The sequence below is a fragment of the Microcaecilia unicolor genome, chromosome 9 (genome assembly GCF_901765095.1).
Source record: "Microcaecilia unicolor chromosome 9, aMicUni1.1, whole genome shotgun sequence".
Lineage (NCBI taxonomy): Eukaryota > Metazoa > Chordata > Amphibia > Gymnophiona > Siphonopidae > Microcaecilia > Microcaecilia unicolor.
Genome location: NC_044039.1, coordinates 21,471,751 through 21,490,568, shown reverse-complemented (window position 1 = coordinate 21,490,568; position 18,818 = coordinate 21,471,751). Strand labels below are relative to the sequence as shown.

Here is an 18,818-nt window from a genome sequence, read left to right as displayed (position 1 = left end):
ATTCATTTACAGGTTAATATATTTTATTTGTTTTTGGTATTAATGGCATTCTTTTCTATTTCTTGGGTTTTGTATATGTAAACTGCCTCAATTTGTTTGCAAGGTAGGTGGTATATGAAATTAATAAACAATATAAGCACGGAAGAGTGGGTTATTTTGGAACAGGGGTTCTTGTCCCATTTCTTGGGACACACCTAACCAATCAGATTTTCAGGATATCCATGAGAGATTTGAATGTGCTACCTCCATTTTGTGCAAGTCTATCTCATATACTTCCATATCTGGTGGCAAGGCCCAGTAAGTTATAAAATTTTGGATGGCTGTACTAGGTATGATTAGGGAAGTGATGGGGAGACAAATTCCCTGAACATTATTTAGCAAACTCATGAAAGAGGGACCAGAAGGAGAATAAATGTATTAAATTTCTGCATGTTGGTGGCAAAATAGATTATTACAGCCATTGGTAACAGGCAGCTTTGCCAACAAGGGGGTATGTGATATAGAAAGTGGGAGACATATGAACAATGAATAAGATTTATGACTTTCGGGTTGAAAAATACATCACAAAAAGGTATACAGTCCCTTCGAGAACTGGTGGAAGAAAAGTAAAATATGAATCTATGAAATAGTAATGTAGAAAAAAGGGATGCTCTAGAAGCACAGATTGATCGGTGATGTAATTGTTATTGAGCTGTTGTAGGGGAGAGGGAATATAATAGGAAATTAAGTGTGCATACTGATGTATTATGGTATACATATGGTTGTTGAGAAGTTCTGGAGATTATGTATTTGTACTCTGTTAAAATATTAATAAAAAGATGAAGCAATAGTTTTGGACGTGCAAAAATACAGTTTGGTCTTTTCACAAAACAGACCATATATCTGATCCACCTACAATTTATTTGGAAGAAGACTAAGGTTTATTAAAATGTATTTTTATATTACACTATATATTTATATACTGCTCTCATCGGAGCTTATAGCATAGCAATACAGTAATGTACTGGTTTATAATTATATAAGTAGTGTCTTATTGTCTTAGTTTCTGGTTGTAGATTATGAATGTGTTTTTTTGCGCCACTTAGAGAATCATTTTAAATAAAATACAATAGCGTATTCAAACTTTGCATCAAAATACAATAGCTGCCCTCTTCTTCGACAAGGAGTGAAGCAACTAAATGCCAAAAAATATAACTTCACTGAGGGGAGATCGAGGTAGAACCTGAAACAATTGTTTAAAGGTCAATACCCCCTGAAGCAGCGGGATTTGATACTGCGAAACGGTGGCCAGCGTTGGGGAGGCCTGATATGATCACAAGTTATGTAAATATATTTTTTATAAAAATGATTAGAACAATGAAAATTTAAAAAGAAGCAGTAGTTGAATTAAAAGATTTGAGGTTTTTTTTTTTTAAGCTAGTGATTGAAAATGGGAGGCGCAGAGTTATGTGACGCCTATCCGCTTCTGAGGCTTTTTTCCCTCCATGTTTGAGACACTTGGGTAATAAGAGAACTGTATTCATTGTAACGTGAAGTTATATTGTTTGTTGGCATAGCTGCCCTCTTTTCTATTCCCACCTCCCCTCCCATAAGGTAGGGACAAAACAAACAGCCCAAATACCAGTCTGACCCAAGAAAAAAGCAACTTATAATGTGTGTAGTTTAGTGTGGCACAATGATAAAACCATTTCTTCTCGCTCATTCTTGTGCCTGTGAAAATACCCTTATTAAATAGGGGTGACCTAGGGCCAGATGCACTAAACAATCATTAGAGCTCTTCCCTTACCGATTCCCTTAGTGAATCGGTAAGGAACGGGCATGCATTGAGGAAAGGGAATGCAAATGAGCTGCTCATTGTAGCTCACTTGCATTTTCTATTCCATCGTTAAACAGTCAGCCAGTTGGCCGGTCAAGTATGCGCAGAGCAGCCAAGCATTATGCTGTCTGCTCTGCGCATGCCAAACACGCCTCCCTGTGCCACCCGAAGACACCGCGCTGCTCACCCCTTCGATGCGGCTTGATCCAGAGGACAGAGCAGTTGAGGACGCCCATCCAAAAAAGTCCATTTTGGCCGTCATTCCCCCCCTTGAAATAATAAAAACGTCTTTTTTTGGCAGTGCTTCACTCAGCTGAGAGACCAGGAAGTCTCTGAGCCAATCACAGCACGTTTACCTCGGCTAAACGCGCTGTGATTGGCTCAGAGACTTCCTGGTCTCTCGGCTGAGTGAAGCACTGCCAAAAAAGACGTTTTTATTATTTCAAGGGGGGAATGATGGCCAAAGTGGACGTTTTTTTTTTTGATGGGCATCCTCAACTGCACTGTCCTCTGGATCGAGCCGCATCAGAGGGGGTGAGCAGCGCGGCGTCTTCGGGGGGGGGGGGGGGGGGGGAGACCAAAATTGACATTTTTTTTTTTTAAAGCGGAGCACTATTTTTTTTGTTTTTTTGTTGTAGTTTTTCAATCCCACGCAGCCCCAACGAGAGGTACAAACCTCTCGTTAGATTTTCCAGCGTTAAGGCAATCGGAAAAGCTTAGTGCATCTCATTACAATAGGGTTTCTACACAATTTGCTCATCTGCATTCCGTTTTCGTTAGCTGCTACCATCATTGGAAAAAAGTCTTTAGTGCATGTCAGGGTTTACTACTTGCTCGTTAATGGCTTGTTAAGTTTAGTGCATCTGGCCCCTAGTGCCTTTTGGTGGTGGCAGCATCATAAGTTTAAGATGTGTGGAGTCCTCTGAGCATGCTCCTTTTTTTTTTTTTTTGCCCTATTTTCTAGAGGAAGTGGAGTTTGAGATAAGAGCATGCACTGATGGCCCCCTGAATGCCTCCTCAATTCCATGCTGCTACAGTGCAATCAGGCCTTGGACTGACCCCTACTTTAGTGAGCTTATGGTGACTGCCATTTCAGCTATCATTTTTGGATGGCAGGGTCCAGCACTCCATGGCTGACAGCTCTGTCTGTGTCAAGCCATGCGTTTGGAAAACAAGGGTACATATGGATAGACAGACATGCAGCCTCAACAATGGGCACTTATTGCAAAATGTGACTAAAATAGTAATATAGCCAAAGATTGTACTTCTGTTCTCTCTGAAAGGGGTTATGCTGGTAGCAACCTGTTTCCCCTCTACATTTGTAAAATCTGCTCACCAGCTCCAGTGGTCCAGAATGTTGTGTGGAAGAGCCTTATTTATTTTGGATCTGAGACACTTTCGTAAATCATTCTGTACCAACACTCAAATACATCATAATTTATTGGAAGGGAAGGGCTTGCTCCAGCAGGCTGAGCGTAAATGTTCTCAGGACGATGATTAGAAAAAAATCTTTGTTCTGTGGATTTTCTGTGTTGTCCCCAAATGGTTTATGTAGGAAATCGGATGACAAAATGTATGGAGGGAAAAACAACTGTGCTAGAATTAACTCCTACATGCTTTCTTCAGTTTAGCAGATTTTTCATTTTTATTTACACAGATTGGCTAATACTAAATTAGAGCTACAAAACAAGACTGATGCCCTGAAGCAGGCAAAAGAAAAATGTTCACAGAAAGAGCAGGAAAAAGCCACCCTGAAACAAGATCTTCAGAAATTAAATCAAGATATAAAGGAACAGAAAAAAGAAACAGATAATAAGATCCAAACAGTAACACAAGATTTGCAGAAGGTGGTAGTAGAAAAGGACTCCTTGCTTAAAGAACTTGAAGATACCAAAGACAAATTATCAAGGACAATTAGCTCCTTGAAAGAGACACAAGATAAACTGGAAAAAGAAAAACAGAGAGGAAAAGCAGCTTTAGAAGAAGCGGTGAGTTGACTTGACCCCTGTGATACTGAGGGCCACTTCTCTGGTTCTGATTTTACCCAAGAATAATTTGTATTGATTCTAGTGACACTGTTTTTCTTTTTCAACTGTCAAACATGTAAACATGCTTATAGGTCTTCTATGATTATGTTGGCAGTGCTGGCATTTTTTAACACTTTGGAATTGAAGCAAAAATGTTATTTTGCATGCAGAAGAGAACCTAAGGGAAAGACATAATTTCTATGACAGTTGGTTAAGGATTTTAATGTAGATTAACTCCTCTAAGCAGAACTGGTTCTTCCCTTGGGAAAATAAAAAGCATATCTTATAAATTAATGACAAATTTAAATGTAAATGTAATCTGCACCCTGTTTGGCGCAGTGGCATAGCTAAGTGGGGCCACGGGGGCCTGGGTCTCTGGTCAGGCGGGGCTCAGAGCCAGACATGAGGGGAAGAGAGAGCAAGGCAGGTAATGTGGTGGCGCCGGAGACAAGTGGTGGATGAATTCTTCAGCTGGCGGGGGTTGGGGACAGTGGCAGAAGTGGGTGGGGAGAGGCAGGGCGGCAAGGCGGTAGAGGGGGTGGCGGACCAAAATGCCCCCCCCCCCCCCCCACCTTGGGTTCTGGTCCCCTCCCACCTTGAGGTCTGGCTGCGCTCCTGGTTTGGCCTGTGTTAAGGCATATAAGGAAATAATGAAATATACATTATCCAAGGAATGCTCATTTATTCTTTAGATGTATTGTCTCAAATACAGTATTGCAGCCCAGCTCAAGTACAAGTTGTAACCAAGAGAGTAGACCTTTCTGTTATCAACTCCAAAGAACTCTCAAGAAACTAAGTCAGATTCATAGGATCTGTCTGAGCTCATTCTTGGTGAACTGCAAACCCAGGCTCATCTCTTGGAGGCAGACAAAATATGGCTCAAGCAAGAGGGAGATTATACAATGGCAAGCCCAACGCTTCCAAAAAAAATATCTCCATACTGTATCCACTGTAGACACCAAGGGCAACATAAGAAAAGTAAAATATTTAAGACATTCTTCTACCTTGATATTTTTTTTACATATATTCCAGCCTGTGCGGCATTAAACCCCTTTTCCTTAACTTGAGCCAGATTGAAACTCTTTAATTCATTCACTCAAGCTTCCACTGGCTAGACTCTGTGCTTGAATCTGGCCAGCCAACTGTGTGAAAATATTGAGCATATTTAGAAGTTGCTGCTACTTAGGAATTACCCAGAGCTTGAAGTGCACACCATAGTTTCCAAGGACAGTACCCCAGGTCCTACCATCCCAACCCACATCGGCTCAGACAATTGTTCATGTGAAGGTTTCCCAGAAGACAGACATCCAGATCTGTCTCTGGTGCCACATTTCATCCACAGCCAATGGCATACTGTCCTTTGGCATCAGTAGTGATTATATTTTTAAAAAATTCAGTCTTCATGTTTCACAACATGGTTTAAACCATTACATAGCACGGAAACCTTGCTGTTAGAGATAGTAACAGAAATTAAGATTGCTTTAAGTAGGGGAAAGCAGATGATTCTTTTACAGTTTGAAATTTCTGCTTTTTTTGACACAGTGGATCATGACCAACTATTACATAGCCTGTCAGATTGGAGTGAGTGATGTTTAGTGATTTGGAGAATTTTTGAAGGGAAGAACTTAGTGAAGAAGGATTCTAAGATGATATTAGAGTGGAGTGCGAATTGTGGTGTCCCACAGAGGTCACCATTGTCACCTTCTTTATTTAATATCTATTTAAGATTGATGGGTAATGTGCTGTCCTTCTTGGGAGTTTGGTTTATTCATATGCTGTTGACATTTTTCTACTATGTGAAGATAGGATTGGAGACACTATATCCATGCTGAAAAGGATTATTTGTACTGATAATTGGGCCGGAATGAATTTTTTGAAATCGAATAGGTTAAAGACTAAAGTTTTGTAGTTTGGAAAACATGACTTATTGCTATAAAAGTTTTAAATTAGAAACAGGAGAGATACTAGTAATAGAGAATTATTCCAAAGTTTTGGGAGTTGCTACGTGTGAAGGCCTTGTCCAAGAGATTCTTTTTTCGTCTGAGGCAGCTCAGAGTGATTCGCTGTAAGCTTCATTTTAAAAGCTTTAGAGCATACCACAAGCAATTTTGATCCCATATCTTGTCTAGTGTAACTCATTGCTTGGGTGTTGTAGTAAAAAGCTTATATACAGACTACAGTTTTTGAAAAATACGGCTGCTAGGCTGATACATGGTCTGGGAAAATATAATGGGGTGTCACATTTATTGAAGGAATTACACTGGCTTCCAGTTAATCTAAGAATACAGTTTAAAATTATTTGTATGGTGTATAAATCATTATATGGTGAGTGCTTCAATAAGTTGATTACTTATTTGGACTTCCCTTCTTCTTTTGCCTTAGTAAGATCTAAGCACTGCTTGAAGTTGAACTATCCTACTTTGAAAGGTGTTTTAAAAAAAATCAGTACTGGAATCATCTTGACTCAGATAGATTACAAATTCAGCAGGACACAAATCACACCTTTGAATCATTGTGGGTTGAAATTCCATGTATAAAAGGGAAAAAAATGGTGATAGGAGTGTGTCTACCTGCTCATCCTGGCGAGGCGGACGGTAGTACACTCCTATCACCATTTTTCAATCAGAGACGCGAACAAAATGGGCAATGTGATAATAATGGGTGACTTCAATTATCCAAATATAGACTGGGTAAATGTAACATCGGGACACGCTACAGCGATACAATTCCTTGATGAAATCAAGGACAGCTTTATGGAGCAACTGGTGCAGGAGCCGACGAGAGAAGGAAAAATTCTAGACTTGGTCCTTAGTGGAGTGCATGATCTGGTGAGGGACGTTATGGTACTGGGGCCGCTTGATAACAGTGACCATAATATGATCAGTTTTGACATCGACCTTGAAGTAACTGTACACAGAAAGTCAAATACGTTAGCGTTTAACTTTAAAAAAGGAGACTATGATAAAATGAGAAGAACGGTAAAAAAAAAACTTAGGGGGGCAACTGAGAGAGTAAAAACTGTACAACAGGCGTGGACGCTGTTCAAAAATACCATCCTGGAGGCCCAGGCCATACATATTCCGCGAATTAGAAAAGAAAGACGGAAGTCCAAAAGACACCCGGCCTGGTTGAAAAGTGAGGTGAAGGAAGCTATTAGGGCTAAAAGAAACGCCTTCAGAAAATGGAAGAAGGAACCGTCTGAAAATAACAAGAAACAGCATAAGGAGTAGAGAGTTGCCCGGGGACAGAAATCTTACCCATCCCCGCCCGGGGACAGAAATCTTACCCATCCCCGCCCGTCCCCGCTGGAATCTTACCCATCCCCACCCATCCCCACTGGAATCTTACCCATCCCCACCCATCCCCGCAAAAATTTAAACCATCCCAACCCGTCCCCACCCGTCCCCGCAAGAATTTAAACCATCCCCACCCATCCCCGTAAGAATTTAATAGTACATAAAAGAAAGTTCCAGTCAGCTCCCTCAGTCTCTCTCTGGATTTGAGCCACAGCACTGTAGGCAAGGAAGGAACGGAAGTTGGAACTTGGAACACTCTGGTGCGCACATGTAAGATTTGTCTCTGATTCACTGGCAGTGTGTGCTGAGAGGTTGCCACATGCACGCGCCAGTAGGTCAGGTGACATCTGATTCTCGTGCCTGTGTCAGAGCTGAGGTCTGTGCACCAGCCTGGGAGCAAAGAGGATTAATAGTAACATAGTAAGTGACAGCAAATAGACCTGAACGGTCCATCCACTCTGCCCAATAGTCACACTCATGATCAATTCATCATTAAATCAACGAGTGTGATATTATATACTTGATTATGGTCTTTCTTTCGTGTTTCTGGAACAAAAACCACAGAAGTCTATCTGGCCCCATCCTTATGTTCCAACTGCTGGAGTTGCCATCGAAGCCCACTCCAGCCTATTCATGTTCTCATTTGTGGGACACAGACCATAAAAGTCTGTCCAGCACTGTCCTCATGTTCCAGCCACTGAAGTTGCTGTCTAAGCCCTTTCCAGCCCATCCTACACCAGATTGCCATGTATGAGACACAGACCATACAAGTCTGCCAGGTATCGGCTCTAATTCATCACAGCCAGAGTCCCCATCTAAGCGTCACTTGACACATCCACACACATGCAGCCATTTAAGGTTAGGTTTTATATAACTTCCATTTTCTAATTAGAGATCCTCTGTGTTCATCCCATGCCTTTTTGAATTCCGTCATCATTTGTGACTCTACCACCTCCTTAATGGAAGACTTTCCACATTTATGCTGTTAAAGCAAAGAGGAGGAGGAGGAGGAGACAGCACTCAAAGAAATTGGTATTCGGTAGATGAGAGGCTGGTGCAGGTGGAGCTTACAATTCCACAGGAAGCCCACAGAACTGGTTCCATCCCCGCGGGAACCCCGCAGGAACTGACTCCGTCCCCGCGGGAACCCCGCAGAACAGCTTCCATCCCCGCGGGAACCCCGCAGGAACTGCCTCCGTCCCTGCGGGAATCCCGCGGGTTCTGCGGGATTCCCGTGGGGACGGAAGCCGTGCAGCTCTCTAATAAGGAGTGTCAAAGCAAATGCAAGGCGCAGATTAAGAAGGCCAAGAGGGAGTATGAAAAAAAGATAGCATTAGAGGCAAAAAAACATAGTAAAAAATTTTTTTGGTATATTAAAAGCAGGAAGCCGGCAAAAGAATCGGTTGGGCCGCTGGATGACCGAGGGGTAAAAGGGGCGATCAAGGAAGACAAAGACGTAGCGGAGAGACTGAATGAATTCTTTGCTTTGGTCTTCACCGAGGAAGATTTGGGTGGGATACCGGTGTCGGAAATGGTATTTCAAGCGGACGAATCGGAGAAACTTACTGACTTCACGGTAAACCTGGAGGACGTAATGGGGCAGTTCGGCAAACTGAAGAGTAGCAAATCTCCTGGACCGGATGGTATTCATCCTAGAGTACTGATAGAACTGAAAAACGAGCTTGCGGAGCTACTGCTAGTGATATGCAACTTAACCTTAAAATCGAGCGTGGTACCGGAAGATTGGAAGGTGGCCAATGTAACGCCCATTTTTAAAAAAGGCTCCAGGGGAGAGCCGGGAAATTATAGACCGGTGAGTCTGACGTCGGTGCCGGGGAAAATGGTAGAGGCTATTATTAAAAACTTACAGAGCACATCCGAGGACATGGATTACTGAGACCAAGTCAGCATGGCTTTTGTGTGGGGAAATCTTGCCTGACCAATTTACTTCAATTCTTTGAAGGAGTGAACAAACATGTGGACAAAGGGGAGTCGGTTGATATTGTGTATCTGGATTTTCAAAAGGCGTTTGACAAGGTACCTCATGAAAGGCTACAGAGGAAATTGGAGGGTCATGGGATAGGAGGAAATGTCCTATTGTGGATTAAAAACTGGTTGAAGGATAGGAAACAGAGAGTGGGGTTAAATGGGCAGTATTCACAATGGAGAAGGGTAGTTAGTGGGGTTCCTCAGGGGTCCCTGCTAGGACCGCTGCTTTTTAATATATTTATAAATGATTTAGAGATGGGAGTAACTAGTGAGGTAATTAAATTTGCTGATGACACAAAGTTATTCAAAGTCGTTAAATCGCGACAGGATTGTGAAAAATTACAAGAGGACCTTACGAGACTGGGAGACTGGGCGGCTAAATGGCAGATGATGTTTAATGTGAGCAAGTGCAAGGTGATGCATGTGGGGAAAAAAGAACCCGAATTATAGCTACGTCATGCAAGGTTCCACGTTAGGAGTTACGGACCAAGAAAGGGATCTGGGTGTCGTCGTCGATAACACACTGAAACCTTCTGCTCAGTGTGCTGCTGCGGCTAAGAAAGCGAATAGAATGTTGGGTATTATTAGGAAAGGGTATGGAAAACAGGTGTGAGGATGTTATAATGCCGTTGTATCGCTCCATGGTGCGACCGCACCTTGAGTATTGTGTTCAATTCTGGTCGCCGCATCTCAAGAAAGATATAGTAGAACTGGAAAAGGTGCAGCGAAGGGCAACTAAAATGATAGCGGGGATGGGACGACTTCCCTATGAAGAAAGACTAAGGAGGCTAGGGCTATACAGCTTGGAGAAGAGACGGCTGAGGGGAGACATGATAGAGGTATATAAAATAATGAGTGGAGTGGAACAGGTGGATGTGAAGCGTCTGTTCACGCTTTCCAAAAATACTAGGACTAGGGGGCATGCGATGAAACTACAGTGTAGTAAATTTAAAATAAATCGGAGAAAATTTTTCTTCACCCAACGTGTAATTAAACTCTGGAATTCGTTGCCGGAGAAAGTGGTGAAGGCGGTTAGCTTAGCAGAGTTTAAAAAGGGGTTGGACGGATTCCTAAAGGACAAGTCCATAAACCGCTACTAAACGGACTTGGAAAAATCCAAAATTCCAGGAATAACATGTATAGAATGTTTGTACGTTTGGGAAGCTTGCCAAGTACCCTTGGCCTGGATTGGCCGCTGTCGTGGACAGGATGCTGGGCTCGATGGACCCTTGGTCTTTTCCCAGTATGGCATTACTTATGTACTTATCTTTTTTGTATCGGGGTTTAAACTGTGGAATAATTTACCTTTTAACTATTAGGAGATTATCGCTTTACTATACTTTTAGAAGAGCATTAAAAACATTACTGTTTAGTGATATTGACATCTATAAACATTATGATCAGGAGTTAGAATTTCGCTTAATAACCTTGTTGTACTTTTCCTTGACTGAAGGAATTTAAGTTGTTATCCGCTTAGAATCTTTTCAAATTTAGTGGAATGTAAGAACATGTATAGTAAGATTGAAACAAGACAATGTGCTGTAATGTCCTGATATTATGTGAGGAGTTATTTGATCATCATTTGCAGTACATGGTGGCTAGGTAGATTGTAAAGATGCTTGTAGAGAAGAGTATTTTACTTGAAAAATATATAGTGAGATCTTGTGCAGTCAAAGCAGTTGTGGTAGTATGAGCATTGGTTGTATTCTGCCATTTTACCAACTGAAATAGTTTTGCCTTTACCTTTCATTTTTTGTTGATTTGATTTTGCTGTGGTATGTTCTCTTTTTTGCTGAAGATTGTGTCTGCCTTTCACCTTTATCAGGCTGTTTGTCTGCCGGCCATTACCAAGCAGGATCTGGAAGTTTCCAGGGGACTTCATGCCCTAGATGTTCTCATGATTTTACTTTATTTGAAGATAACCAGTCAGGTCCCATTTTGTTCTTTTTAGTGCACCATGTAAAGGGGAAGTGGCATTCAAGGCCTCAATTTTTCATTGGACAAGAGGCCATCAACTTAGCATATTTGAGTCGAAGGGAAGTTACGTCTGGCTTTTATGTGCACTCTACAAGGGCCTGGATGGAGTCTAAGGCAGTTGCGCCAAAGAATATATACAGGGGCCACTGCACTTTTTTGTTGAGCAATATAAAAGATCATTTTGGGTTAAAGAAGATAGGGTCTTTGAGAAGTGGTTCTAGAGGGTGCTTTGCCTTCTTCCCACCTGGGGTCCTAAAGCTTGGATATGTCCCTCTTTTCTGGACTGGTTTAGCAGGATGCTAAGGAAAGTGAAATTTGGTCTTTCTGATATTTTCCTTTCTTTGGAACCTTCTAGACCAGTACAGGACCTTTCCCAGGTTTGCAGAATGTTTTCCTTCTGGTATCTTGGATTATGGATTTAACGGTGGTGGTTTTATCCATACTGAGAATCAAAGGTGTTGATAATCAAATGTTCCAAATATGATGTTTGGTGAGGAGGTGGGATGTTTGGTTCTCCTAAGTGTGGGTGTGTGTTCACATCAGCTTGGGCAATAGTATACTTGCAAGTGTCAGGGCTGCACCACTCCTTATATTGGTGGAGATGATGAAAGTTTGTGCTCTCTGCATCCATCTGCTGGACTGGTCTAGCAGAACTCAAATAACGGAAATTAATAGGTAGACCAAATTTCACCTTTAAGCATGCTAGCTAATATATATCTGCTTGTTTTGAATACACTTGGTGCTTTATATGAGGATTAAAGGAGTTGGAAGTATATTTGACTACACCTCCACTTCAGGTTTACAGTCTTTTATGTGAACACACCAGTTTCTCAAATATGCAACAGTTTATTTCCATATGATGCACTTTCAGTTAAGGGGAGGTGTTTTGTAACATGTGGTCTCAGAAGAAAGTAAGCTTTTGTAAATGTTTCTAAATTTGTAGGAAAAATCTTGCCAAGTGGTTAAACATCAACTGCAAATACAGACGGACTCAGCAGCAAAGGAACTAAAAGGACTGATAAGCACTGTAGAGAAAAAGGATGAGGTAATATATATATATATATTATATATTTTTTTTTAATAGCAAAATAAAAATAATGGAATGTCCTTAAATTTGTCATTTTAGGGGCTGCTTCAGTGAAGGCCTGCTATACATATCCATTTAAGTAGACAATTTTATCCGTATAATCCACCAGACATGGCAAAGATATTTGTTTAGGTTAGGCTTAGAGATTGCAAATTTTAAAATTTGCAACCCAGTTCCACAGACCTGCAAATAATTCTGTTTGTCACATTGATCCGTAAGAGCTTTTACTGACAGAACTCCGAGACTGAACCTGCTTCAGAGTGTCACCTTCACTTCCACCAGACTGGCTAGAAAAGATTAAACAGATTTCACCATTTTTCTGTTGAAGCAGGCCAAAATCTTCCTTCCATTATGTAGCTTTCCACTATTCCAGAACCTGTGGGATAGTTGTGTCCATCGATCAGTAGGGGTGGGGTAAGAGAACTGAGCTGAGAGATATCTGTCTTAGATAGCTGGACTGGATGCCATTTTCTATCTCTTGCAGGTGGATGGACACACTTTTCGGCCTCTGGTTCTGAGTGCTTGCTCCTGGTCTAGTTGATCAGCTGGTGACAGTTGAGCTGTGCAGGAGGCTTGAGTCTGCAGAGTCATATCTGGAGCTTTTCAGATCCCTGTGTCTGGTGCCCCATAAATTTACTTCATCTCTTCTTTCACCTTTCTCCTGTTTACTGTGGAGCTTTCTTTTTCCAGCACATCAACTTAAAAAAAAAAAAAAAAAAAAAAAAAAAGATTGCTGGAGAGCATGGGACAGAGAATCGGTCATCTGTGGTATGAGTTGTGGAGACTGTGAGCTTGTGGGGAGCAGCTGGCAGTGGTAAGTCCGACTAGAGTTTGACTCGGAACTGTTTGGAGGACTTCAAGTTCTACTTGGTGCAGGGGAGGGATCCCGACTTACCGCTTGATATGTTGCTTGTGACACTTGGGTTGAATGGCAACTCCCGCAGAGGCAGTTAAGCAGTTTTCCTGCTATGGGATCTACCGGCCAGCATCAAGACATTGCAGTGTGTGCAACCTGGGAAACACACAGGACGCAGAGGAAACAGTTGTGGTGGCACATCTTCAGATTTGGTGCAGCATTCGAATATACTGGGGTCTTGAGGCTCTCCAGCAGGGCCAATGTGCAGCTTGATGCAGAATGGGCACCATTTTGTCTGGGCCGACTGTCAGTGAGCAGCAGCCTCTGTCTGTTCAGGCACCGAGCACAGCCACCATTTTACAGCCTCAGGGATTACAGAGCATTCAGCTGCATTGGGTTCTTTGTTTTCTCTGGAGTTTATATTGCTCTTACACCAGGCCTATTTACTGAAGCAGGGACCATCAGAGTTGCTGCACAATGCTTCAGTTTCTCATCCCGCTGCCTCTCTGGCTCATGAGAGATCTCGGTTAGACCTCCAGGAGTGGGCAGATGCTTTTTGGTAAACAGAGGCTTCACTTCATGGCTTCCAAGCCCACAATTGCTATCTCTGCTTCTTTCTCTTTATCTGATGTGCCCTTGGTCTATTCAGAGGAGCCATTGTTGAAGGAGCCGTTAAGAGGAAGTAGACGATACAAAAGTATTGAGGTTGTTTTATAAAGAGGAGCTCAGTATTCTTATTTCTAAGGGCCTGGCAGTGTTTTCCATTGAGGAGCTTTCTACTTTGGCATCAGGAGTTCCATCTTCTTCAGTCATGAAGGGGGTTGGTCCCTTTTAAGTCCTTCCCGATGCATCCAAATATTCAGGTCCTGATTATAGCAGAATGGATCTCGCTGGACGTGGTGTTGAGAGTAGGAAGAGCTGTGGCTTACCTCTACCTGTTTTGGAGGAGAAAGATAAATTGCAGCTTCCCAGGGTGGACTCCCTTGTTACGGTGGTGACTAAGAAGACCACCATGGTGCAAGGATAAGAAACTAGAAGGCTTGCTGAAAAAATCCTTTGAAGTGGCCTCTTGAGCCTTCAAGCAACAGTGTGCAGCTTGTTCATGGCAAGAGCATGCCTGAAGTGGCATTAGCAGTTAGCAACACAAGATGGGTGCCATAAAACCCAGCTGGAAGTGGGGTTGGCCTACTTAGTGGATGCTGTTTGACATGGGTTACGGCCCGCAGTATCTCTGACTGTTATGGCACTTCAGCAATTGGTTGTGGCAGTGGATACAGCGTCAGTGATGTCTAGTTAAACTGTCCTTTTGGGGCAAGTGGCTATTTGGAGAAGATATCAGTAACTTGGTGGAAGAACTGGGGGAAACTAAGACACAGCAGTTGATGGAGGATAAAGCGAAAGTTTCTGGTTGTCCATCTTCAGGGGGCTCTTTATTTTGAGACAGCAGACGGTACTGGCCTGGTCGTCAGCAATATGGTCAGAAGTTCCACTTTCAGGCATGCCAGTCTAACTTTCGTGTGAACAGGAAGTCTCAGCTGCTCAGTCAGCTACAGCTCCCAATACCTCCAGAGATTTGCAATGATGCGAGGCTGGTCCACTCTTCTCTTCCTCCGGTGAGAGGACATCTTCAGGAGTTTCGGGAGGTGTGGGCCAAAATCACGACAGACCAGCGAGTTCTGGATATTCTTAAGGCTATAAGTTGGAGTTCTTCTGGTTCTGGATATTCTTAAAGAAGGCTATAAGTTGTCGTTCTCCTGCCTGGTTGCTCTTCTCTTCTTGCAATCTCCCTGATGAAAGGGAACCAAGGCGATCGAGGTTCAGGCCACTGTAGATTCCTTGCTGGCACTCCAGACCATTGTTCCATTTCCCCAGGCCGAACAAGGACAAGGCAGATGCTTTGTCTACTTCATTGTCCCAAAGAAGGAAGGCATTTTTCATCCAGTCTTGGATCTCAAAGGTTTAAACTGCTGCCTCCCGAGTATCCCACTTTCAAATGGAGACACTAAAAGCAGTCCAAGCCTCAGTTCAAGCGGGAGAATTACTCATCACACTCAATCTCAAGGAGGCATAATTTCATATACCCTGCTGCATCAGAGGTTTCTACGCTTTGTGCAGCTGGGACGTCATTCCAGTTCAGGGCTTTGCCCTTTGGTCTCGCCATGGCTCCAAGAATGTTTACCAGGGTTATGATGGTGATAGCTTTTTTCCTGCAGCGCCAGGGAATCAGTTCACTCATATCACGATGACTAGCTCATTCGTGCATCATCCTATTTGGACAGCATGACAGTGATGGACAAAGTGGTCCATCCTACTCAGTCGGGTTGGTGATCAATTTGAGAAGAGCAGACTAACTCCATTGTAGATCCTGTAATATCTGGACATTCTATTCGAGACAGCCCTGGAGAGTATCTTCCTCACGGGGCGCAGGAGGTCAAAGCTGGTTCATTGGATTCGTCGTCATCTCAGACAAGACTTGCCCAATGTCTGGGACTAAACCCAGGTTCTGGGATCAGTGTTAGTGACAGTGGAAATGGTGCCATGAGTAAGGGCTCATATGCGGCCATTACAGGAATCTCTTCTCAGCCATCGGTCTCCAGTGTCACAGAAGTACAGCCTTCATCTTCCTTGAATGCTGGTTTCCAGACAGAATATGCATTGGTGGTTGTTGCCCAGGAATTTGACCATTTTCGGTAACACAGTGGAAGGTGGTGACAACTGATGCCAGCTAGGGGAGCTCATTTCAAGTTCCATCTGGCACAGGGCACCTGGATGGAACAGGAGTCTTGATAGTTGATAAATCACTTGGAGCTCAGGGCAGTGCAGAATGCCTTACACAACTTTGCCCCCTTTCTGGCGGGGGACCCAGTCTGAGTTTTCTCACAGTGTGACGGCAGTAGCTTATTTCAACAAGCAAGGCAGAACCCGCAATCCGATGACAGTGGAGGTGGTCTCCCTTATGTTGGGCGGAGAAAATTCTTCTTTGCTTGTTGGCAGCTCACATCACGGGATCCTTGAATGTGGAGGAGGACTTCCTCAGCAATTACTCCTTATACCCAGGAGAATGGGATCTTTCCAACTAGGAGTTTCAGTTTATAGTGGACTGATGGAGTTCTTCACTTCTGGATTTGATAGTGATGAAAAGGAGTGCTCAAGTTCTTCAACTGTAGGAAAGAATCGGGTTCGATGGAGATCAGTGTCCTGCAGCCCTGGCCGGAGATAAACCTACTGTATGTCTTCCCTCCTTGGACCATGGTAGGTTGCGTGTTGAAAAGGATCGCGTTGTGCTGGAGTTGATTAATTCTCGTAGCCCCAGATTGGCTGCAGGGGCCCTGTTGCGCGGACCTGATTTTGACTGCTGGACAAGGGATCCACTGTCTTTCGTAGGTACACGGCCTACTGAAATAAGGTCTTGTGCTCGTGAAGGATCCATTCCCCTTTGGTCTTATGGCTTTGGCCATTGTAAGGGCTCTGAAATGAAAAGGTTATTCTGATTCGGTCATTGCTACTTTGCTTTAGGCTCAAACACTGTATATCCATGGTGTATGCGAGGGTGTGGAGGATGTTTGAGGGCTGATGTTCTGAGGTCTGGTCCGTTCTGAGTGTGGGCTATATCTCTTCTTTGCTCGGATCACGCACATCCTAGCGTTTCTCCAGTCAGATCTTCAGAAAGGATTGGTGTTGGGATCTCTGAAAGTTCAGGTTGAGACTTTGGCTTTTTTTCAGGGGCTGACTACAGAAGATGTTTCTTGTGGTTCACCTGGATATCATTTGATTCTTGTGGGGAGCTGGCTACTTGCGGCCTCCTTTTTTGTACGCCGTGTCCTGAATGGAACATTTAATTTAGTCCTTCGGGCTCTTCCGCAGCCTCCTTTTGATCCACTCCAGAAGGCCACCTTGAGAGAGCGTACACTAAAGATGACATTCTTGGTGACTGTTGTGTCAGCATGCAGGGTTTCATAGCTTCAGGCTCTCTTGTCAGGATCTCTTTCTTTGCTTTTTGGAGGCATGGGTCTCCCTGCTCATGGTTCCTTCTTTTCTTCCAAAAGTGGTATCAGCATTTCATCTCAACCAATCTGTGGAGCTTCCATCCTTTCGCAGAGAACACGAAGAGACTCCGTAGTCTTCCTTGAAACTTCTTGATGTTATGTAGAGTCCTCATTAGATATGTGGAAGTCACGAATGAGTTTCACAAATTGGACAGACTGTGCTTTGTGGTAAACAGAGGCTTTGCCTCGTGGCTTCCAAGCCCACAATTGCTAGATGGCTGAAGGAGACTATTGCATCTGCTTATTTGCTTGGGGAAGCAGGATCCTCGGGCCTTGCGGGCTCATTCTATGAGGCATACAGCGACATCCTGGGCAGAGACTACCTTACTGTCTTGGCGGATATTTGCAAGGCAGTTGATATCTTTTGCCAAGTACTACAAGGGTGGATGTTGCGGTGCGCTTGGAAGCCAGTTTTGGGGCTTTGGCCCTCAGGGCGGCGACTTCAAGATCCCACCCACTCTAAGGATTGCTGTTGAATATCCCACAGGTTCTGGAATAGTGGGAAGCTACATAATGGAAGGGGGAAACTAGGTCTTGCCTGATGATGATTTTCTTTCCATTAGTCCTTCCCCCTATTACAGAGGCCTGCCTGAGGTTTCTGAGGTGTTGGTGCAAAGTAATGGGTCAAATAATGATACTCACCTTGCATGATGCTTCCAACATATCTCTTGTTCTCTAAAAGTTGTCCAGAGATGAGGGGTCCACACGTTCGCTCGTCTGGTTAGTGTTAGGTTAGAGAGTTGTTTAAGGTTGTGTTTTGCTCTGAGTTTCTCCTTACTTCTTGTCTACGTAAATACTGAGGAGCTGGTCTGGATGTCATGAGAGATACGTCTCAGCTAAATTTCCAGTTCTCTATCTCTACCTGCTGATTGATGGACATAACTATCCCAACAGTTTCTAGAATAGTGGGAAGGGCTAAAGGAAAGAAAATTATTAGGTAAGACCTAATTTATTCTTGGTTAACCTGAAAAACTAAAACACTCCTATCTAGTTAGTGCTAATGTCACAAAGTAAGAGCAAACAATTAAAGCCTGTTATTTGAGGTGTTCTTATTTCTTAAATTAATACAGAGCAGCTTTTTGCACCGTTTTGTTTTATTTAAATCAGGTCTCAAAGCAGTTGACATCGGAGCTTGATTCCTTACGGGGAGAAGTAGTAAAGGCACAGAATGTTCTAAAAGAGAAAGAAAAGAGTGAGCAGCAGCTGCAAACAGAGTTAAATGGACTCAAACAATCACTTGATCAGGAGAGAAAGCAACAGGAAACACGGCTCAAAGATACAAAAGCTGTCCTTTCACAAAAGGTAATTGCTAAGCCTAGCTTCATTCATACTGTACTTTAAAAAGCTGTTATAGTCATTATGTTAAATGTTACATCATATATAAAATGTCATCTAAGAGAGAGTAAACTGAATCAAAAAAGTAGAAGAAAATTCATAATGTGACTGATTTACAAGATAGTGTTAAGAATTTTGTGAACACCAATTATAATGAGAATTACAAGTTCTTAAGATTTCTTTTGTTAAATTGAAATGAATCTGATATTAAAATGGAGTTGTATGTTCACTGCTGATGGGTGAACATATAACTCCATTATCTGTGGATTTTCAGCTACTATGGAGGTAATTTTATACAATCATTTTTGTGCATTTTTTTTTTGCCTCTTTAATAAAATAATGACACATAAAAGCACAAGTAATAAGGTGGAGTTTATGCTGCTAGTAGT

General features: G+C 42.8%; 1 protein-coding gene across 2 annotated transcripts in view; it reads left to right on the top strand.

Moving 5' to 3' along the window:
- EEA1 (early endosome antigen 1) overlaps positions 1-18,818 on the top strand; it is a 138,089-nt gene that overhangs the window by 86,959 nt on the left and 32,312 nt on the right. For both annotated transcript variants that reach the window (XM_030215574.1, XM_030215573.1), the window contains 3 exons: positions 3,474-3,804; positions 12,049-12,150; positions 18,202-18,396. In XM_030215574.1, coding sequence (XP_030071434.1) covers positions 3,474-3,804; positions 12,049-12,150; positions 18,202-18,396 — 628 coding nt within the window. The remainder of the gene's footprint in view (positions 1-3,473; positions 3,805-12,048; positions 12,151-18,201; positions 18,397-18,818) is intronic.